At 40.2% G+C, this 22,229-nt stretch overlaps 1 protein-coding gene across 3 annotated transcripts in view; it reads right to left on the bottom strand.

The window, feature by feature from the left end:
- LOC132891578 (zinc-binding protein A33-like) overlaps positions 1-20,152 on the bottom strand; it is a 134,016-nt gene extending 113,864 nt beyond the window's left edge. For all 3 annotated transcript variants that reach the window (XM_060929285.1, XM_060929286.1, XM_060929287.1), the window contains exons 1-4: positions 19,984-20,152; positions 6,552-6,654; positions 6,313-6,341; positions 4,346-4,464 (exon numbers count right to left, since the gene is read on the bottom strand). In XM_060929285.1, the coding sequence (XP_060785268.1) occupies positions 4,346-4,464; positions 6,313-6,341; positions 6,552-6,654; positions 19,984-20,065 (333 nt within the window). In that variant the 5' untranslated portion in view covers positions 20,066-20,152. The remainder of the gene's footprint in view (positions 1-4,345; positions 4,465-6,312; positions 6,342-6,551; positions 6,655-19,983) is intronic.
- Between the last annotated feature and the right edge of the window lie 2,077 nt (positions 20,153-22,229).

The following is a 22,229-nucleotide window of genomic DNA, read 5'->3' as shown; positions in this document are numbered from 1 at the left end:
TACGTTAGCCTATTACCAAACATCTAGTTAGATTTGTACAAAGAGAGAGAGAAAAAAAATGCCTTTTTGTTTGTTTTACAATCTTGGTTGCACTTGATTCCATTGGAAATTACTCTACAAATACACATTTGACAAAGATGATAGAATGGCTATGGTATACTGTAAGTATGACTGGAAATTATTTTTGTATTTTGATACTGAATGAAGAAATGGGTTGTTCCATAAGGCAGAAGTTTTCAGATCTAAATAGGCTTATGAAAGTGTGTTCCATAGCAGTAGGCAAATAATATATGAGGGGGAAGTTGTTTTTGTGCCAGATATTGGATGGGAAAAGAAAAAAATGTTTGTGTGAATTTCCTATTTCAGGAATTAATACGTTAATACCAAACATGAAGAAAGATTTTACAAAGAACAATGTCTTTTTGTTTGTTTTCAACCTTTGAGGTGTTAAATTTATTACTGAAAATCTGGCAGAATGTTCTATTAAAGAAAAGATAAAAAGAAAATAGCTAGTCTTTGTGTGTGCTGTGAAGTGGTTTGAAAAAATGAAATCGGAATCGGCCAAAATTGGTATCGGCAGGTCACACTCCATGGGAAATCGGAATCTGCCAAAAAAAATTGCAATCGGTGCATCTCAAGTAAAAACTAAACTTTAACTTCAATTTTGGTGAGTAATTTTCATAAATTTAAAAGACAGGTTTTCCACCAACATCAAGCCCAGCAAACTAATGGCCTGCCCTGTAATGTAAAGTTGGGTCGAGGAATGAAACCAGGCAGGGTTCTGGGAAAAATTGTTTTAGCTGTCTAGAGAACTTAAAAGAATTTAGATTGAACTGAATAATCTCAAATGCTTCTTGTAGCTTTAAAATAGTCCCAGCAGGTGACTCTGAAGAAAAATACTGTGTGTTTGAACACCGCCCGCTGTAAACACTTTGCATACACCCCAATGACCGACTCCACCGACCGCCACGACACCACCGCGCACGACTCCCTCATCGGCACAGTGGAGCACCACAAATTGCTACCTGGTCTGTGGGAAACACTGACCACACTGATTTATCAAGAATTACAATGCTTAAACTAATAAGGAACAAATTTTGAATGTCCATGAAGAACGTTCCGGTCATCACTTATGTTACAACTGCTATGGTGGCATGCAAAAGTTTGGGCACCCTTGCTGAAAATGTCTGTTACTGTGAATAGTTAAGTGAGCAGAAGATGAACTGATCACCAAAAGGCATAAAGGTAAAGATGAGACATTTCAGCGTTTTATGCAGGATTTGTATATTATTTTTTTGTTTTGTACAATTGGAGAGTGAAAAAAAGAAAAGGAACACCATGTGAAAGTTTGGGCACCCCAATAAATTTGAGTTCTCGGGTAACTTTTACCAAGGTTCCAGACCTTAATTAGCTTATTGAGCTGTGGCTTGTTCAAATTCTTCGTTAGGAAAGGTCAGATGATGCAGATTTCAAAGCTGTATAAATTCTAGAGATGAAAGTGGGGCAAAAAAAACCAAAAACCTGAAGGTCAACCTAAGATGGGGCAATGTCCCCCGAAACTATTTTAATAACATTACATGCAAAACCCTGCATTCTAGTGCATTTTAGTACTTATTTTCACTGAAACAAGTTATAATTTTAAGCCTTTTTCTTTCATGTACATTAATGATTAATATGTCAAAAATATAAAATTTAATTCCTCTAGTTAATGAGTAATTTTCAGGAGTGCATTTAGAAAACGCGGTGATTTTCCTGCTACACAGTTCATTACTTTGGAAAAAAAAATCAGACAGTTGAAGGTAAACTCAGCAAAATCCCAAAACAGTGCTGTTAAAAAGTAAAGGTCTGTTAGAGTTTCTAAAGCTTTCAGGTTTCAATGTTGGGGACACTGAGCCTCGTTTATCAATCTTTTAGTAGAGTCGTGCGTTTGCAGACGCTAAAGTGAACTAAACATTTCCAATTCATATTTATGCGAGTTGAAGCCAATTGTTTACATTAGTTCGTATTGTCTGTAAATTTAAACACACCAATGAATACCACATTTCTCATGTAAATCAGGGGCGTAGGGTGTGTGTGTGTGTGTGTGTGTGTGTGTGTGTGTGTGTGTGTGTGTGTGTGTCACACACTGACTGGCAGCCTGAGTACATTATGGAACAAAAAATAATGACCATTGCTAGTTTTAGGCAGCTTAGAAACCGGCTCTTCCATTATTGCTGTTTCTTCCACGTTTTCTTGATGTTGTGTTCTAGAAACAGCACTAAAACTTAGCTTCAAAACCACAAAATGCAACTTTGATGGGAAAAAAAAAATTATATATAAAATAAATTGCTTACCTCTCTTCCCGTCGAAAGGAGGAGGAAAGTTTTGCTTGTTTTGACATGGCGAATTATTAACACGAGAAAATACTCGTAATTCGCAACTAAAAAGACTGCAGCTCCACTGGCAGCTTGAACATGCTTTCTAGTGCGATTGTGTTGCGCTTGCGCAGAACAGTGTCAGTCCTGCGCGCCTTAGCATGTGCACCTGAAGGTGCGCCTTGGGCGCGCGCGCCTAACGAGCTCCGGCACGCACGCCGTTAACAAAGAACACCTGTCTTTAATCAATGAACTATGTTTGGGCTATTTAAGGACCGCGCCCATGCAAGGACGATGTGAAGTATTACGCCGCGTCTAGGAACGCGAAAAGTCCGAAAAATAAATTTCTCCATTCGGAAAACCGGAGATTTTCAAGAGTTTTGTCAAATATCCGGATTTCCGGGTATTTCGTCATTAGTGGAATAAATCGGGAGGAATTTTCATAAATCTAAAAATCCGGAATTCCGGGAAAATCCGGAACACTTTCATGACTAAAATTCTCTGACTCCTCAAATGGTCCCTAAAATCAACAGCCATGGGCTCCTCTAAGCGACTCCCTCGCATTCTGAAAAATAAAATAATTGATGCTCACAAAGCAGGAGAAGGCTACAAGAACGTAGCAAAGTGTTTTCAGGTAGCCGTTTCCTCAGGCTGTAATGTTATTAAGAAATGGCAGTTAACAGAAACAGTGGAGATCAAGGTGAGGTCTGGAAGATGAAGAAAACTTTCTGAAAGAACTGCTGGTTGGATTGCTAGAAAGGCAAATAAAAACCCGTGTTCGACTGCAAAAGACCTTCAGAAAGATTGAGCAGACCCTGGAGTGGTGGTGCACTGTTCTACTATGCAGCGACATCTGAACAAATATGACCTTCATGAGAGAGTCATCAGAAGAAAACCTTTCCTGCGTCTGAGCCACAAAATTCAGCGTCTGAAGTTTGCAAATGAACATCTAAATAAGCCTGATGCATTTTGGAAACAAGTCCTGTGGATTGATGAAATCAAAATAGAACTTTTTGGCCACAATGTGCAAAGGTATGTTTGGAGAAAAAAGGGTGGCAAATTCCAGGAAAAGAACACCTCTCCGACTCTGAAGCATGGGTGTGGATCGATCATGCTTTGGGGTTGTGTGCAGCCAGTGGCACAGGGCACATTTCACTGGTCGAGGGAAGCATGGATTCGAATAAATACCAGCAAATTCTGGAAGCAAACATCACACCATCTGTAAAAAAGCTGAAGTTAAAAAGAGGATGGGTCCTACAATAAGACGATGATCCAAAACACACCTCAAAATCTATAATGGAATACCTCAAGAGGCCCAAGCTGAAGGTTTTGCCCTGGCCCTCACAGTCCCCTGACCTAAACATCATTGAAAATCTGTGGATAGATCTAAAAAGAGCAGTGCATGCAAGACAGCCCAAGAAACTTGTAGAACTCGAAGCCTTTTGCAAGGACGAACGTGTGAAAATCCCCCAGGTAAGAACTGAAAGATTATTAGCTGGCTACAAAAAGTGTTTACAAGCTGTGATACTTGCCAAAGCGGTTTTACTAAGTACTGACCATGTCAGGTGCCCAAACTTTTGCTTCAGGTCCTTTTCATTTTTTGGTATTTTACGCCTGGAAATGATGGAAATAAAAATGTAATCTTGTGGAAAATATTAAAGAAATGTGTCATCTTTACCCTTACGCCTTTTGGGGATCAGTTCATCTTCTGCTCACTTAACTATTCACAGTAACAGACATTTTCAGCAAGGGTGCCCAAACTTTTGCATGCCACTGTATAACAGGTTGTTCATAGTGTCCTCTCTTGAACAAATGAATATAGAATATAGGAAAGTTTACCTTTTTGGATTAACTTACCAAAAATAACTTTTTCACAATATTCTAATTGTTTGAGACGCACTAGTACAAACACAGTTTTCTAATGTTTAAATTAACACTGTTGTTGTTCGTTATGCGTGTGTGTGTGTGTGTGTGTGTGTGTGTGTATATACCTGCTTGACTTTCCTTTTCCTGTTAATCAGTTCCTCTGCAGAGACGCCACCAGCGATGATCTCCAGGGGAATTCCATTGTCACCTATGAAGAAGCTGGATGGAATGCACACCACGGGATCTACCAGGAACTAACGTTAAGGCAATGATAAACAGCTTTGGCTTTCTCACTGAGGCCATGTTGTTAAGTGCATCAAAACACGAATGTATCAGGACATAATCAAAGTCTGTCAACTATAGGGGTGTTCACACGGCACATACTTGCATCGATGCTGCACCGATGTATTTTGTTGCGATATATCTTACACCGGTGTAAATTTTGTGGAGCGTTCACACGTCACAAACCTGCTTACTAGAGAGAAGCGTGTTAGCACCGGTGCGGCCCTACTTGCGTTCACACGGCAGTTTTTGCGACCGCGCTATACGATAGTAATAATGCGGAAATGAAATATGCGCATGCGTGAAAATGTACTTCCTTTTCCCGGTTGTCATGGCATCACCAAGCGCCAGGAAAACAATGTGGATGAAGACACGCAGTTCTGTTGTTGTTGATATTCGCCATTTTGAAAGCGCAAAATACCAGGATGCAAATTATGCAATGCCCGTATGTAATCAACTCTCCTCACGTGTAGCGAGTCTACCCCTGTAGCGTTCAGACGTCCCATTTTATAAATCGGTGCTGCCCCGCAAACTAGCATTTACTCCGGAGTAAATTTCTTAAACCACCTCCCGAGCAGGGTTAGATTTGCACCGGTTTAAGCAGCTTTCAGGGGCGACACTGGTATCACTTTGTACTGTGTGAACGCTCTACCGGGGCAGCCCCGGTGCTACACCGGAGTAAAAGTTGCCGTGTGAACACCCCTAATCTTAACTGAATTTAGGACCGATATGAATCCGGGGATCCGTAGGTTCCGCAAAGTGGAAAATTTTGCGGAATTGATAGAAATATTAAAAGCAGTGCAGAAAAGCAGAATCTTAAATTTTTTGTAGAAACAACGCGGAAATGTGGTCATATTTCTGTGAATTATATGTGTATTTCTTCTCATTCGAGTCGGTATCTGCCATATTGAATGCCATAAACCAGCGTGGATCATGACATGCAGGTCAAAAAAAAAAAAAGGTACACACGTATTTCTACTCATTCGAGTCATAGTGCCCCGATCCCTCGCTTGCAGGTGAAAAAAAGATACGCTATTATAATGTTTTAGCCATACAGTTCAAGTTTAAGTAGACACTGTGTGTTATGGAGCACAAAGTTTCCAGTGTTTTTAACAGGGTTGGAATCAGAATGCCAGGTTTTTCTCTCAGGAGGTTGCTACGACAAGCACATTGTGCCATGTAAATAATGTTTGTGACGATGAAAGATGTTATAATGTTTTAGTCATCCAGTTCAAGTTTAAGTAAACAATCTGTGATATGAAACACAGAGTGTTTGTTGTTTTTAGTCGGGTTTGAACCAAAATGCCATGTTCTTCTCTTGTATGATCTCGTGTTATTTTTGCACTGATTAAATTTATTATTATTATTATTATTATTATTATTAATATTGAATTGTTCTAGCCGTATAATTCAAAGTAGACTAAGAGCGTTCATGGTATGAAACCTATAGTTTGAAAGGTTTTGAATGTTTTGCATGACCTGCACCTTCTCGAGTAAGATCTTGTGAGGTTGCTGGGACAACTATCGTGATTCATGTCATTTTTGTACTGATCTAAGGGTTCTGAGCAAGGTTCTAGCCATAATAAGTTCTAAGAGTTGTTTTTGTTTCAATAAAAATATTGCAAATTTACTCATGTTTGCTAGTATTTTCTTACTTGTGAGCTTTTTTTTTAAATTAGTGTTCTAAAACAGAAAAATAAAGCAGAATTGGCCATTTTTAAAGCAGAATCAGGGGTTTTATAAAGCAGAATTTACAGATCCCTGAAACTAGAACAATTTCTGAATGCTAATTGTGGTTCAGAAAGGATACAGATCTGTGAAAATTGGACACACGTCTCACTGAGAGAGAGAGAGAGAGAGAGAGAGAGAGAGAGAGAGAGAGAGAGAGAATTATTTCATTTCATACAATGAAAAAACATTCTGGCAGCTATACATATCTCATGTTCCCAAAATGGCTGCCCTCATCTCCTTCCAGCCGTTTTAGCTCAGGTATAAAATAATGCCTCAGTGCACTAAATGTCCAGTCAGGAGCTGTTTGGAAGTCGTCACCTTTTCGCGTCCACTTTAATGGCAATGAAGCAGTTGTTGGTGAGCTCAGCTACCCGCTCGTCCTCCCAGCTGGATAGCATCTGTGTGGACTGCTCATCGTCTCCTAGTGGTCAAGACAATATTTGTTAATTCAGTTCCATTTTATTTATAAAGCGCTTTTAACACTGTCACAAGGCGACTTCATGGAAATCCGGATATAGATTTGTTCTTAAAAGGAGAACTGAAGGCACATTTTTTAGCATCAAAATTCTATTTCTCTCATTTTATTAAATATCGGAACGCATTTTCGATCGCTATTTTGTCGCTGCTATAGCAAGTTATGAGTGTGTGAAATATGCTCTGTAATATATCAGTCCATATGTCAAAGCAACGGCCGTAAACGAGATTCGCTGAGACCTGTGCGAGACATCGTAGGACGGAAGTAAAACGTACAGCAGAAATCAAAGTGACCGACATCTGCCAACGTTGTCGAAAGACGCACGCACCCGCTTTCGAATGCTGATGTAATCAAGCCGAAAGTTTTCCCTGTGTCCGAAATCGCTCCCTACTCACTATATAATGCACTATATAGCGGGGACGCCATTTTGTAGTGCTGTCCGAAACCTTAGTGAGGATTATGTGGGAAATGTCTCATCTCATCTCATTATCTCTAGCCGCTTTATCCTGTTCTACAGGGTCGCAGGCAAGCTGGAGCCTATCCCAGCTGACTACGGGCGAAAGGCGGGGTACACCCTGGACAAGTCGCCAGGTCATCACAGGGCTGACACATAGACACAGACAACCATTCACACTCACATTCACACCTACGCTCAATTTAGAGTCACCAGTTAACCTAACCTGCATGTCTTTGGACTGTGGGGGAAACCGGAGCACCCGGAGGAAACCCACGCGGACACGGGGAGAACATGCAAACTCCGCACAGAAAGGCCCTCGCCGGCCCTGGGGCTCGAACCCGGACCTTCTTGCTGTGAGGTGACAGCGCTAACCACTATACCACCGTGCTGCCTTGTGGGAAATGTGCTCAGTATAATATGTATTTTTCACAAAAGTACATGCATGTATTTATTATTTTGAAAACCCACCAGCCGCCTGATCTGGCACGTTTTAATTGTGCGACAGTAATGACATAAATACCAGCGTGACGGACTCGTCCTTATCCTGTCGTCTTTCCAACTCTTCTCTACTCCACGTTGGTTCGAAGTCGTATGGAATAATCTCCATCACTGATGAAGCTGGCAAATCTCGAAAGTAATCTAAATTGGAATGATGTGGCGATCTGGTCGCTGTGTAAACAGTTTTCAAAATGGCAGCACTGACACTTCATGTTTGAAGTCTCACGAAGATCATGCGGATAAGTGACGCCTGCCGTGGACCAAACAAACTACATTCAACATGGCTAAAAACCGAAAAGGCCGATAAGTGTAATATAATATGCCAATACGAGTCACGATATAAGGTTAATAAAACCGAAAACGTAATCGAATAAACACGTTAATTAAGAAATAAAGCAAGTTTAAAAATGACTTCAGTTCCCCTTTAACGAACAAGCCAGAGGTCACAGTGGTGAAGATAAAACTCAGACGACATGAGAGTCACCCGTCCTCTTCTGGGTGACACCAGATAGTATGGTGACGTATGTGAAAGGATGGAGAGTACGAGCTTGTCTAGTGAAATCAACTCTGATTATTTAATTTTAAGTCTGTAGTGCCAACATTATCGACTGTTCAGTGATTAAGACGCGAGTGTAAACTGTGCAGTCTTTATACAATCTCAGCAAGAACGTCCACAGTCATCTTTAACTATGCTGCAGAGACATAAAAGAAGATTAGGGGTGTTCACACAGCAACTTTTACTCCGGTGTAGCACCGGGGCTGCCCCGGTAGAGCGTTCACACGGTACAAAGTGATACTGGTGTCGCCCCTGAAAGCTGCTTAAACCGGTGCAAATCTAACCCTGCTCGGGAGGGGGTTTAAGAAATTTACTCCGGAGTAAATGCTAGTTTGCGGGGCAGCACCGATATAAAATGGGACGTCTGAACGCTACAGGGGTAGACTCGCTACGCGTGACGAGAGTTGATTACATACGGGCATTGCATAATTTGCATCCTGGTATTTTGCGCTTGCAAAATGGCGAATATCAACAACAACAGAACTGCATGTCTTCCAGTGTTGCCAGATTGGGCGGTTTTAAGTGCATTTTGGCGGATTTGAACATATTTTGGGATGGAAAACGTCAGCAGTATCTGGCAACACTGGTGTCTTCATCCACGTTGTTTTCCCGGCGCTTGGTGATGCCATGACAACCGGGAAAAGGAAGTACATTTTCACGCATGCGCATATTTCATTTCCGCATTATTACTATCGTACAGCACGGTCGCAAAAACTGCCGTGTGAACGCAAGTGGGGCTGCACCGGTGCTAACACGCTTCTCTCTAGTAAGCAGGTTTGTGACGTGTGAACGCTCCACAAAATTTACACCGGTGTAAGATATATCGCAACAAAATACATCGGTGCAGCATCGATGCAAATATGTGCCGTGTGAACACCCCTGATGAGACTCAGTCCAGCTAGAGCAGTGGTTCACAACTTCTTTTCAGCTGTGCACCCCGAGCATATCCTGGCTGATCCTTGCAGACACCGAACATAATGTGTGTATATTAATATATAATTACTGTATAATTTACATAATGTACAAAATACTTCACACGTTTTCATTTACCAAAAAAAGGTAATCAATTTTCAGTTCAATATTATATTAAATCCTGCCTGCTATTCACCTTACACACAGACATATACATTTCACTTTACCTCATGCACTCTCAGAAAATAAAAAGTACATTATTGTACCTTTAAGGGTACAATGGCTCGTCACTGGGTCAGGACCCTCTGGGGTACTTATTTATACTCTTTAAATACTGCTTGGGAACATGTGTACCTTTTTGGCCCTAAAAAGGTACACACAGTTACCTTGAGGTCCAATAATGAGCCCGAGGGGGTACATTAGTGTAGACTAGGGCTGTGCGATATGGGAAAAAATGAATATCCCAATACATTTTCTCCATTTCACGATATACGATATATATCTCGATATATTTAAATCTCCTCTAAAGGACCCCATGAAATCTAACTTTTACTCTTTACTGTTTTCACTACAATCCCTGCAGATTAAATAACATTCTTGGTTAACTTTACAGGTGGTTTTCAACAACACATTTTACATTTTCATGTTGGTGATTAATCACAATTGAATTGAAATAAGACTATTTTTTATTCAACAAAGATGTGGCACAAACTGCAAAAACAATCTTGAAAATTGCAACAAAGGGGCAACACAATACAGAGCCGCTCAGAGCTCAAACCAATAAAGTGCAGCTCAACACTGAGAGACATTTAGCCTAAATAAGAAAAGTGCTCTTTCATTAACTTATTTTAAAAAATAGATCTCCAAGCTATTAACCTGACTACTGAGAACCACTGGAACATTCGCAATAGAGCGAGAGATTGAGGGAGAGAAGAGAGAGATCTGCAAAACATCATTTTTCTCTTTGCACACTTTTGAACTGAATGTTTTCTGGCTCTGCCTCTCAGATGTGTAGAATTCTGGAATTGACTTCTCTGTAAAATGTCTGCGACCAGGCAACTCATATTTGGGATTGAGTGTGTTTAGTAATTTTTGGAAGCCTGGTTTTTCCACTATACTAATCGGGATCATGTCTTCGGCAATGAAGTTAGTGACTGCATCCGTTATAGCTCTCCATCTCTGACTCGGTTTCTCATATGGGGGGCTTTGGAGAACGAGGCCGCTAGGGTAATTTGTTTAGCTTGTGGGGGGGTTTAGCTCGTGGGCAAGTAGTTCGGAGTTTAAGAGACTCTTCATACTGTCCCGGGTGAGTTTTCAGGTGATGGAACATATTTGTCGTGCTGCTGCCTTTCGTGATGACAGGTTTTGGGGTTTTTTTGCACACTTTACAAACTGGTATTTGCTGTTCCACGTCCTCCTCGCGATATCCAAAAAATGTCAGTTGACTGATCCCTTACTAGTTCTTTTAGGAAGTAATTTGTCGCTGAAATTGACAGAGCTAACACGGTAGCCTACGCAACACCAGCAATTGCACGAACCGAGTCAGCGCTGGAAACCGGAACCAGGAAATCTTCCCGCCGGCAGTGTTGCCAGATACTGCTAACGTTTTCCAGCTCAAAATATGTTCAAAACCCGCCAAAATGCACTTAAAACTGCTCAATCTGGCAACACAACCGAAACTAGAAAATCTTCCCGGAAGTTCCTTTCAGCACCGAGATGTTGCCCGGGATTGGTTGGTGAGTGTGTGACGTTATTGTTTTCTTTACCCTTAAGCAGCCTCTCACGTTACTGCCTGAGGGACAGGGAGAAAACCACCGGGAAAGGTTTTAAACAAACACAAAACAAACGCAAGTCAGAAGATGATCATAAAATACTCAATAGTTACGATATAATAATTTTATGTATCGCACACAGAATTTTCGCGATATATCGCACAGCCCTAGTGGAGACTGTACCCTGGGGGGCAGAAATGGACTCCAGTGTTGATGTAAAACTTGAAGTGAATGTTTCTATAGCCTGGGCTGAACTACAATTTTATTTGTAACATTAATCATTAATCTTTAACAGATTATCACTGTGATTTGTTTGTTTAACCCATCGATGTCGATCATCGATCGCTCCAGAACGAGCAAGCAAAGCTCAGCCAGTGAGAGAATTCTGAACGCGCAGGACTAAGCCTGTAGGCTAAATATATATTAGACTAGTAGTTATTGCCAGTGAACCTGATTTCCTCTGAATGGTGCGCTTCAGTGTGTGTGTGTTGTTTCTAGTGCTTGGTCATACAGTTGCTTGGAATTGGGCAGTCTACCCGAGGAGTCGGGGTCACATATGACGTATATTTTCACTGTGTGCTGTCAAAATGACGTAAATCACTCTCCGCATCTCCTCAGTGATGTAGACTCGGCCCTAGCGGAAGACTCCGGCGAGAAGCGAGGGAGAGGATTCCCCGCCGAGGCTGCACGCAGTATGCTTGCGTGAGCATGTAGCCTATGGGAAATGAATAGTGTACTGGATGAGCACTAATCCCATGTTTTGGAAAATCAAAAATGCTGTCTTGGGCCCCTCTGGGGTGTCACCAATCCATGTACAAAGGATGGAGTATGAGCATCTAGCTGTATCGAACTGCACTGGTGAACAGACAGGGAGATAAACAGCCTTCCTTGAGTAGTGCGTGTATATAAAATATACACTACCGTTCAAAAGTTTGGGGTCACCCAGACAATTTTGTGTTTTCCATGAAAAGTCACACTTTTATTTCCCACCATAAGTTGTAAAATGAATAGAAAATAGAGTCGAGACATTTTTCTGGCCATTTTGAGCATTTAATCGACCCCACAAATGTGATGCTCCAGAAACTCAATCTGCTCAAAGGAAGGTCAGTTTTATAGCTTCTCTAAAGAGCTCAACTGTTTTCAGCTGTGCTAACATGATTGTACAAGGGTTTTCTAATCATCCATTAGCCTTCTGAGGCAATGAGCAAACACATTGTACCATTAGAACACTGGAGTGATAGTTGCTGGAAATGGGCCTCTATACACCTATGGAGATATTGCACCAAAAACCAGACATTTGCAGCTAGAATAGTCATTTACCACATTAGCAATGTATAGAGTGGATTTCTGATTAGTTTAAAGTGATCTTCATTGAAAAGAACAGTGCTTTTCTTTCAAAAATAAGGAAATTTCAAAGTGACCCCAAATTTTTGAACGGTAGCGTAAATATAAAACATGGATGAGTGGCGGCTACAATTATCCACGCCTTAACAATCTTATGGTCGTTGCAAAAGTAGAAAAGACTTTCAGTACATAAATTGTGCAGGAATAATTACTCAAACTTCCACTGGGGGGAAAAAAAAAACTAAATTGTTGATTCATGATTACTTAGCGCATCAGATCACGTGGCACCGTTCCGCACTTATCGACATCCAGATGACTATTTATAGAAAAATAATCGGTATGTGGTATTAAGTTAACAAGACAGTTTTTATTTAAAATTTGTTTTACATAGACTTGTATTTAGTCCAAAATATCTTTTATATAAATATATCGATGTTGGTGCTTATGTAAATGAGGAAGTAATTCTAATGTTTGTAAACAAATGAACTAATAAAGTTTAACCTGTGTCAGAAAATCATTTTGTTCCACTTTAAGTCTTTTCGTAGATCACATTTTGTTAATCATTTGATGTTGTTTGTATTCATTTCTAGTTTTGTCGTTTACCAATAAATGTCAACAGGCGCTTGACACTGTAACCACATGAAAACCCAGGTCAAAGGTCGCATGTCATTCCTCGAACCAAAATATAAAACGTCTCCTGATATTGTAATATGTGGTAGATATGTACAACAAACTGCAAAAACAAATTCTGAACGAAATAAAAAAATCTGAATATTTCAAGCATGTAATTTTTTTTATAGTCTAGGAATTTAATTCTGGTCTAATTCTATTTATTGCAATAGGATTCCAAATACACTATAAACATTCCATTCTATTATGAATCAGAAAAAAAAATGATATAAATCACAGCACTTTTATTTTTCCCCAAGGACTTCATCTACTTCAGCAATGTAACACAAAGATCGATCCAGAACAGTTGTAAATGTCACTTAATTCCACAGGGTGTTGATAATGGTGGACGCCGGTGAAAGTGATCACTATTATCGACACCTCACGTGACTTCTCAAACGCACGTTTAGATACAAAATGGCGACTGTCAAATGAAAGAGTAAAAAACAAAGTCGGTTTCGACGAGGAGATCATGAAATATCGGTGAATTTGATCAGTAAAAACATGTCCATGATCTTTCCACCGTGCTTACCTGCGATGATAACGTCCAGGTTTTCCTCAAATTGCTGATCGTGCTAAAAAAAATTCCATCTCGGGTAACGAGCTGCGTCATCAGACGACAAGATCAAAGGGCGAGGCGGGTCCTCCGGTTGATTAATTAACTCATAATAACTGCTGTAACCGAAACTCACCTTTGTAAAATTTGTTTTTTATTGGTAAATCTGAAAAGGTGTCGATAATTATGGTCTGTCAATAACTGCGCTCGCTCTCATTATAAAATCAGTAAGTCTTGTCTTACATTTAACCAGCCTCAAAATGTATTTCAAGTACAATACACCAGTCAAAAAAGTTTGTACACCCCTTCTGTATCCTGACCATTTTCTACATTGTAGAACAAAACTGAAGACATCTGGAACAGATATAGAATTATGCAGGAAACAAAAAAAACCCAAAATGTTTCATATTTTAGATTCTTCAAAGTATTCAGCGTTTACCTTGACGCTTCGTACACGATTGGCATTATCTTAACCAGCTTCATGAGGTAGTCACCTGGAATGCTTTTCAATTAACAGGCGTGCCTCGTCAAGAGTTAATTAGTGCACTTTCTTGCCTTCTTAATGCATTTGACATAATAAAAATACAGTAAATAGCCCTATTCCAGAACTGTCGTAATCCATATTACTTTAAGACTTGAAGTGACTTTTAATTAATTAAAAGTTCAATTCAATTAAATTTGAATTAAAAGCAGGCGGCACGGTGGTGTAGTGGTTAGCCCTGTCGCCTCACAGCAAGAAGGTCCTGGGTTCGAGCCCAGTGGCCGGTGAGGGCCTTTCTGTGTGGAGTTTGCATGTTCTCCCCGTGTCTGCGTGGGTTTCCTCCGGGTGCTCCGGTTTCCCCCAAAGACATGCAGGTTAGGCTAATTGGTGGCTCCAAATTGACCGTAGGTGTGAGTGTGAATGGTTGTTTGTCTCTGTGTCAGCCCTGCGATGATCTGGAGACTTATCCAGGGTGCAGCCCGCCTCTCACCCATAGTCAGCTGGGATAGGCTCCAGCTCGCCTGCGACCCTGTACAGGATAAGCGGCTACAGATAATGGATGGATAGATTAGAAGCTGTGTCCAAACTTTTGACTGGTACTGTAGATTTTGAAATGCTTTACAAAAATACTACTTTTACACAGATTAAATATTTTTACGGAGCACTGACTTCTGGAAGGAAACGTAATGCATTAAACACCGACGCGTGTTCTCCATGTGTGCATGTGTTTATTTCTGGTGTGTCTCCCAAAAACATGCCAGAAAATGGATTTGCTAAGATGAACTACTCCTCAGTGTGTGTGTGTGATGCCCTGTGATGGACAAGTATCCCAAGGAGGGTTTACTCCTGCCTCATACTCAGCGTTCCTAAGATAAGGAACAGATCCACCGCAACCGTGACCAGGATAAAGCCCTTACTGAAGCAGGGCTCGACATTAACGCTTGTCCAGGACAAGTGACACTTTACGTCGGACAAGTTCATCGTCTCAGTTATTTGTCCGATCGGACAAGTGCCAAAATACGCCGATATTCGGGTTACATATCAAATTTATCAGTTTATTCACATGATTTCCAAAGCATCTCACTCGACATATTGTTTTGACGAATCGCCGGATGTTTCTGTTCGGAAAGAGCGATGTGCGCATGCGCAATATTCCACTTGCGAAACCAGCCAATACCGGTTGGCCAATGGGGTCAGAACACGCAGAACTCAAGGGTTGATAGTAGGGCTGTAACGATACATCCAACTCACGATTCGATTTGTATCGCGATTTTTGACCCACGATTCGATACGCCCACGATTTTTTTAAAATGTTTTTTAAAGTAGTAAATTTGACTTATTAACATTTACTTACTTACATTAACTATTTAATAACAAATAATTCAGGCCACTGCAGAGAATGAGTAATATGTATGCAAAAATGAACAAATGTATATCCAAAGATTGTTTTATTTCTCAAAATAATACTGTTGAGCCGGAAGCTCTGTTTTTTTCGGTTCTGAAAAAGTCATTTTTCCAAATCGTGTAAATCCGTTAAGATTTTTTTGGGGGGGTGGCTCTCTCACTGTCTCACTCTCATAGGCCAATGATTTTCTGTGATCGCGGAAAACAGATGGAAATTACGGAATTTTTATGGTGAAACATTGCTCGCGTGTCAAAATGTAACTGCCGCAGAAGGCTTCCGCCCAAGCAGACATGCCTTCAGTGTTGCCAGATATTGCTAACGTTTTCCACCCCAAAATATGTTCAAAACCAGCCAAAAAGCACCTAAACCTGCCCAATCTGGCAACACTGCATGCCTTTCCGGTCAAGTGATTGTGATTGGCTTGTGGCACACCTAGCCAGCCAATGAGCTGCTTGTTTACAGATTCGCTCCCCGCGTCGCAACCAGAATGGCGACCGCTTAAAAGAAATGAATGCTCTGCCAGTGGCGAGTGTGGACGTTGCGTGACTCGCAGAAGATTGTCGCAGGTCAGCGAAAAAACGACTTACTAATAGATATAAAAAAATAAAAGTAATTTAAGTAAGTTTAAAATGTAATTTAAATAAAAAGTAAAGTATTCATAAATTGAAGTTTGGAAGCGCCTCTGTTTTTGGGCTAAGGAGAAGTTTGAAAGGGTGTACCGCGATTCTGCCTTCTTGTATCGCGATACGGATCGTGGCTCTGCGTATCGCGATTTCGATACGCATATCGTTACAGCCCTAGTTGATAGATGAAGATGAACAGAAACTTTATTTGTATCCATTCATCTGTGAGTCAATAGAGGTGTGGAGGTTTTCATAACAAGATATATTATCTTATCATTTGATAACTAGATTTCAGTGTATAATAATCAGTGATTTACAGTATTAATCAGTCAATTTTGTTATCAGTTGTTTTTATTTGTAGCATTGTTGTTTTGTTTCTCTTGTCCAAACTAGTGATATCTCATCAAGTCATAAATTTTATGATAATGTTACTTTTTGTGATATTTGTTACTGGACTGCAGAGTACTGATCTGTGTATACTAGTAGATAATGATTAGTGTTTCTGGATCTCATAGTATAGTTATTTTGTTCTTAAAATTTTATATGTTCATAATTTCTACTCTATTGGAATATATTGCTTCTGAACTTCAGCATAATAATTGGTGAATTATGGTATCAGTCTGTTTTACTATATTTTTGAACTTTTGCCTCATATCAAGTATTGATTACTTTTGATTCATAGATATTATGCATATGTTGTGAATTCGGAAACAAATGCAATAAAGATTGTTGGGTTACAAATAGTTTATTTGTGTTTTTTTTTTCTCAAATATATCTTTGGACAAGTCAACTTCACATTCGGACAAGTACATTTCCTTTCAACTTGCCCGACAGGACAAGTGGTTTCAAAAGTTAATGTAGAGCCCTGTGAAGACGGATGAACCCAAATAATCTTGATGCATGTCATTACCATGTCTGCGCATACATATCAACCTATACGGAATGTCCGTACTTTATACGGATTTGATTCAATAAACACAGTATACGGGCGTATAAATAAAGTTATACGGATTCTTTAAAAAAACTTCAATATTTATTTAGAGCTATAATCAATTCCCACGATGATAAAAGAGCACATAACATTTATAAACGTACTGTACAGCACAGACAGCCAGTAAAGAGTCTTATGAAATCACGCGTTATCTTGTGGTAGCGAGACTTCGTTCCACTTTTGATCATGCGCACACCGCACTGCGAGAATCCCACCAACCATGAAGTCATAGACATATAAACATAGACGCCGCCTTCTGCGTAGAATCATACGTCATCCTCGCCGCCATATTGGATGTGGCAAAGTGGAGAATAAAGATGCCTCATTCATCTCATCTCATTATCTCTAGCCGCTTTATCCTGTTCTACAGGGTCGCAGGCAAGCTGGAGCCTATCCCAGCTGACTATGGGCGAGAGGCGGGGTACACCCTGGACAAGTCGCCAGGTCATCACAGGGCTGACACATAGACACAGACAACCATTCACACTCACATTCACACCTACGGTCAATTTAGAGTCACCAGTTAACCTAACCTGCATGTCTTTGGACTGTGGGGGAAACCGGAGCACCCGGAGGAAACCCACGCGGACACGGGGAGAACATGCAAACTCCGCACAGAAAGGCCCTCGCCGGCCACGGGGCTCGAACCCGGACCTTCTTGCTGTGAGGCGACAGCGCTAACCACTACACCACCGGGCCGCCTCTGCCTCATTCGTGTGCTGCGTTTAACTGTACCAACAGGTTTACCGTCCAAACGAGATCACATGGGATTACCTTTCACAGGTGAGACCGGAAAAATACTTTTCATTGTACAACCCCTGGCAAAAAGTATGGAATCACCAGTCTTGGATGAGCACTCATTCACACGTTTTATTCTGTAGAACAAACTCAGATCACAAACATGATACAATAATAAAGTCATTCCAAAGTGCACCTTCTTGGCCTTCAGAAACACTAGTTTGTGATCATCCCCAAACATCTTTTCAATTGAAGGGATAAGAAAACTGTCCAAAATGTCAATGTAAACCTGTGCATTTATTGAAGAAGTAACCACAGCCATCTCCCCAGTGCCTTTGCCTGACATGCAGCCCCATATCATCAAGGATTGTGGAAATTTGGATGTTTTCTTCAGGCAGTCCTCTTCATAAATCTCACTGGAACGGCACCAAACAAAAGTTCCAGCATCATCACCTTGTCCAATGCAGATTCGTGATTCATCACTGAAGATAACTTTCATCCAGTCATCCACAGTCCATGATTGCTTCTCCTTAGCCCATTGTAGTCTTGTTCTTTTCTGTTTAGGTGTCAATGATGGTTTTCTTTTAGCTTTCCTATATGAAAATCCCATTTCCTTTAGGCGATTTCTCACGGTTCGGTCACATACTTGTATACATTGACATTTTGGACAGTTTTCTTATCCCTTCAACTGAAAAGATGTTTGGGGATGATTAAATAATTTTCCAAGATGACAATGCATCGTGCCATAGAGCAAAAACTGTGAAAGCATTCCTTGGTGAAAGACACATCCAGTCAATGTCATGGCCTGCAAATAGTCCAGATCGCAACCCAATAGAAAACTTGTGGTGGAAATTGAAAAAAATGGTCCACGACAAGGCTCCGGCCTGCAAAGCTGATCTGGCAACTGCAATCAAAGAGAGTTGGCACCAGATTGATGAAGAATACTGTTTGTCACTCATCAAGTCCGTGCCTAAGAGACTGCAAGCCGTTATAAAAGCCAGAGGTGGTGCAACTAAGTACTAGTGATGTGTTTTGAATGTTCTTTTGTTTGTCTGTTTTTCATGATTCCATATTTTTTTTTCCTCAGAATTGAGTGATTCCATATTTTTTTCCCTGTGCTTGGTCTATAAAAGTAACATTTACTGACTTCCACAATGCTTTTTCTTCATTTCTTTTAGTGTTTCTGAAGGCCAAGAAGGTGCGCTTTGGAATGACTTTATTATTGTATCATGTTTGTGATCTGAGTTTGTTCTACAGAATAAAACGTGTGAATGAGTGCTCATCCAAGACTGGTGATTCCATACTTTTTGCCAGGGGTTGTATTTGGTCATTATAACGTAATTTTACGAACAGATGTTCCTGACTTTGTGGCTAATATGAAGTCTCGCGCATAATAGCCGCTCGGTGAAACCTGTCTCCAAACAACGAAGTATTTCCTTCGTAACTACGCTGATAACACTTTGTGTTTTTGTCAAACATTGGAGCTTTGTATTCATTCTGAAGGTTTATTGTTATTGATATTGAATAAAAAGGAACTGGGATATATCATTGTTAATTATCATTCAAATTTTAGGTAAATTATTTTAATTTGCATCTTATACGGATTTTATAAGGGAAATACGGATTTTGGAGGTTGGTTATACAGGTTTGATTGACCAAAGGTATGTCTGCGTCACTTCTCTCTGCACTTGAAGCTTACAGAAAAATCAGCTCGGTGCAAATATCTAGTCCTGAATGACTTCCTGCTGGACATGTAGTGCACTACCTCGAGGCTGGATTCACTTCTGCTGCATTCTTGCTGTATTGCACCAGGGAAGAAATATGGTATTTAGGACACAGCCCCTGATATCAACAACAAACTAATCTGTGCTATTATGTGTTTGTTAGAAACCTTTCTGTAATTATTAATTAATTAATTACTTCCCTGATTTCTGGATGATGATGATGATCTGATTCAAGGCACCAGCAGATGAACCAACAGTTACGGCTGTGTTCCAAATCACTCCATATTGAACAAATAGTGCACTACGTGTTACTTCACCGTAACCTTAGTGCTTTCTAGCGGACATGAAGATTCCCACCGAACGCTATTAATTTATTAACTCCGTGCATTTAACTGTGAGATTTAGATTCACTGTTACCTCAGACATGCTAGCTGGATTAGCACAGCTTTCTTTGCTGAGCTTTATTTACATTCCCAAGGCCTTTCCCGTAGCTGTTAGCATTAGCAGGCTAGTTTTGCGCGTCACGAAGTCTGAGTTTTAATAATTTACCTGCAATGACGACGACAAAAACAGAGCTGTGCTGCTTGGAGGTGGCAATGGCTGCCGGGATGGAGCCCTCAAACCAACGCATCTTTCCTTCAATCAGCCGCTTTGGATACTTTCTCTGTGACAGTTGTCGGTTTACATCTATACTGTTAGATCAACTAGAAACCTGTAATCTCATCACGGAAGTGACGTATAATAAACGCGACATGGAATATGTAGTCTTTTTTTATGGAGCGTAGCTACTGGGGCTAAAATCTGATAACTATCTACCCATCTTATATATAAACACGCTTCCAAAAAAGAAGTTTATTCAAGTGTGCTTCTAGTATACTTCTTTTAAACTAAAAACAAGACAGTACGCTTTCAGTTTACTTTTTATTTACTTATCAGAGATGTACTTAATAAAGTTATATAGAAGTATACTTGGCTTATACTGAAAAGTATATAGAAAAGTCTAGGTATATTAAGCTTAAACTTTTGATCAAGATATACTTAACAAAAGTGTAATAAAGTATTAAAATATTTGTGTTTTATAAAGACAATAAGAGACAAATAAAATATTTGTCTCTTATGTTTAAGTGTACTTGCCCTGTAGTTGTGCTTATCCTTTTGATAGGAGCCTATAAACTACTTCTTTTTCCACACATATTGGCTTCTTTGTGATATACGGTACACTACCGTTCAAAAGTTTGGGGTCACTTTGAAATGTCCTTATTTTTGAAAGAAAAGCACTGTTCTTTTCAGTGAAGATCACTTTAAACTAATCAGAAATCCACTCTATACATTGCTAATGTGGTAAATGACTATTCTAGCTGCAAATGTCTGGTTTTTGGTGCAATATCTCCATAGGTGTATAGAGGCCCATTTCCAGCAACTCTCACTCCAGTGTTCTAATGGTACAATGTGTTTGCTCATTGCCTCAGAAGGCTAATGGATGATTAGAAAACCCTTGTACAATCATGTTAGCACAGCTGAAAACAGTTGAGCTCTTTAGAGAAGCTATAAAACTGACCTTCCTTTGAGCAGATTGAGTTTCTGGAGCATCACATTTGTGGGGTCGATTAAATGCTCAAAATGGCCAGAAAAATGTCTTGACTATATTTTCTATTCATTTTACAACTTACAGTGGTGCTTGAAAGTTTGTGAACCCTTTAGAATTTTCTATATTGCTGCATAAATATGACCTAAAACATCATCGGATTTTCACACAAGTCCTAAAAGTAGATAAAGAGAACCCAGTTAAAGAAATGAGATAAAAATATTATACTTGGTCATTTATTTATTGAGGAAAATTATCCAATATTACATATCTGTGAGTGGCAAAAGTATGTGAACCTCTAGGATTAGCAGTTAATTTGAAGGTGAAATTAGAGTCAGGTGTTTTCAATCAGTGGGATGACAATCAGGTGTGAGTGGGCACCCTGTTTTATTTAAAGAACAGGGATCTATCAAAGTCTGATCTTCACAACACATGTTTGTGGAAGTGTATCATGGCACGAACAAAGGAGATTTCTGAGGACCTCAGAAAAAGCGTTGTTGATGCTCATCAGGCTGGAAAAGGTTACAAAACCATCTCTAAAGAGTTTGGACTCCACCAATCCACAGTCAGACAGATTGTGTACAAATGGAGGAAATTCAAGACCATTGTTACCCTCCCCAGGAGTGGCAGACCAACAAAGATCATTCCAAGAGCAAGGCGTGTAATAGTTGGCAAGGTCACAAAGGACCCCAGAGTAACTTCTAAGCAACTGAAGGCCTCTCTCACATTGGCTAATGTTAATGTTCATGAGTCCACCATCAGGAGAACACTGAACAACAATGGTGTGCATAGCAGGGTTACAAGGAGAAAGCCACTGCTCTCCAAAAAGAACATTGCTGCTCATCTGCAGTTTGCTAAAGATCACGTGGACAAGCCAGAAGGCTATTGGAAAAATGTTTTGTGGATGGATGAGACCAAAATAGAACTTTTTGATTTAAATGAGAAGCATTATGTTTGGAGAAAGGAAAACACTGCATTCCAGCATAAGAACCTTATCCCATCTGGGAAACATGGTGGTGGTAGTATCATGGTTTGGGCCTGTTTTGCTGCATCTGGGCCAGGGCGGCTTGCCATCATTGATGGAACAATGAATTCTGAATTATACCAACGAATTCTTAAGGAAAATGTCAGGACATCTGTCCATGAACTGAATCTCAAGAGAAGGTGGGTCATGCAGCAAGACAACGACCCTAAGCACACAAGTCGTTCT

This window comes from Neoarius graeffei, chromosome 9 (genome assembly GCF_027579695.1).
Source record: "Neoarius graeffei isolate fNeoGra1 chromosome 9, fNeoGra1.pri, whole genome shotgun sequence".
NCBI lineage: Eukaryota > Metazoa > Chordata > Actinopteri > Siluriformes > Ariidae > Neoarius > Neoarius graeffei.
This window is presented reverse-complemented; position numbering and strand designations above follow the sequence as displayed.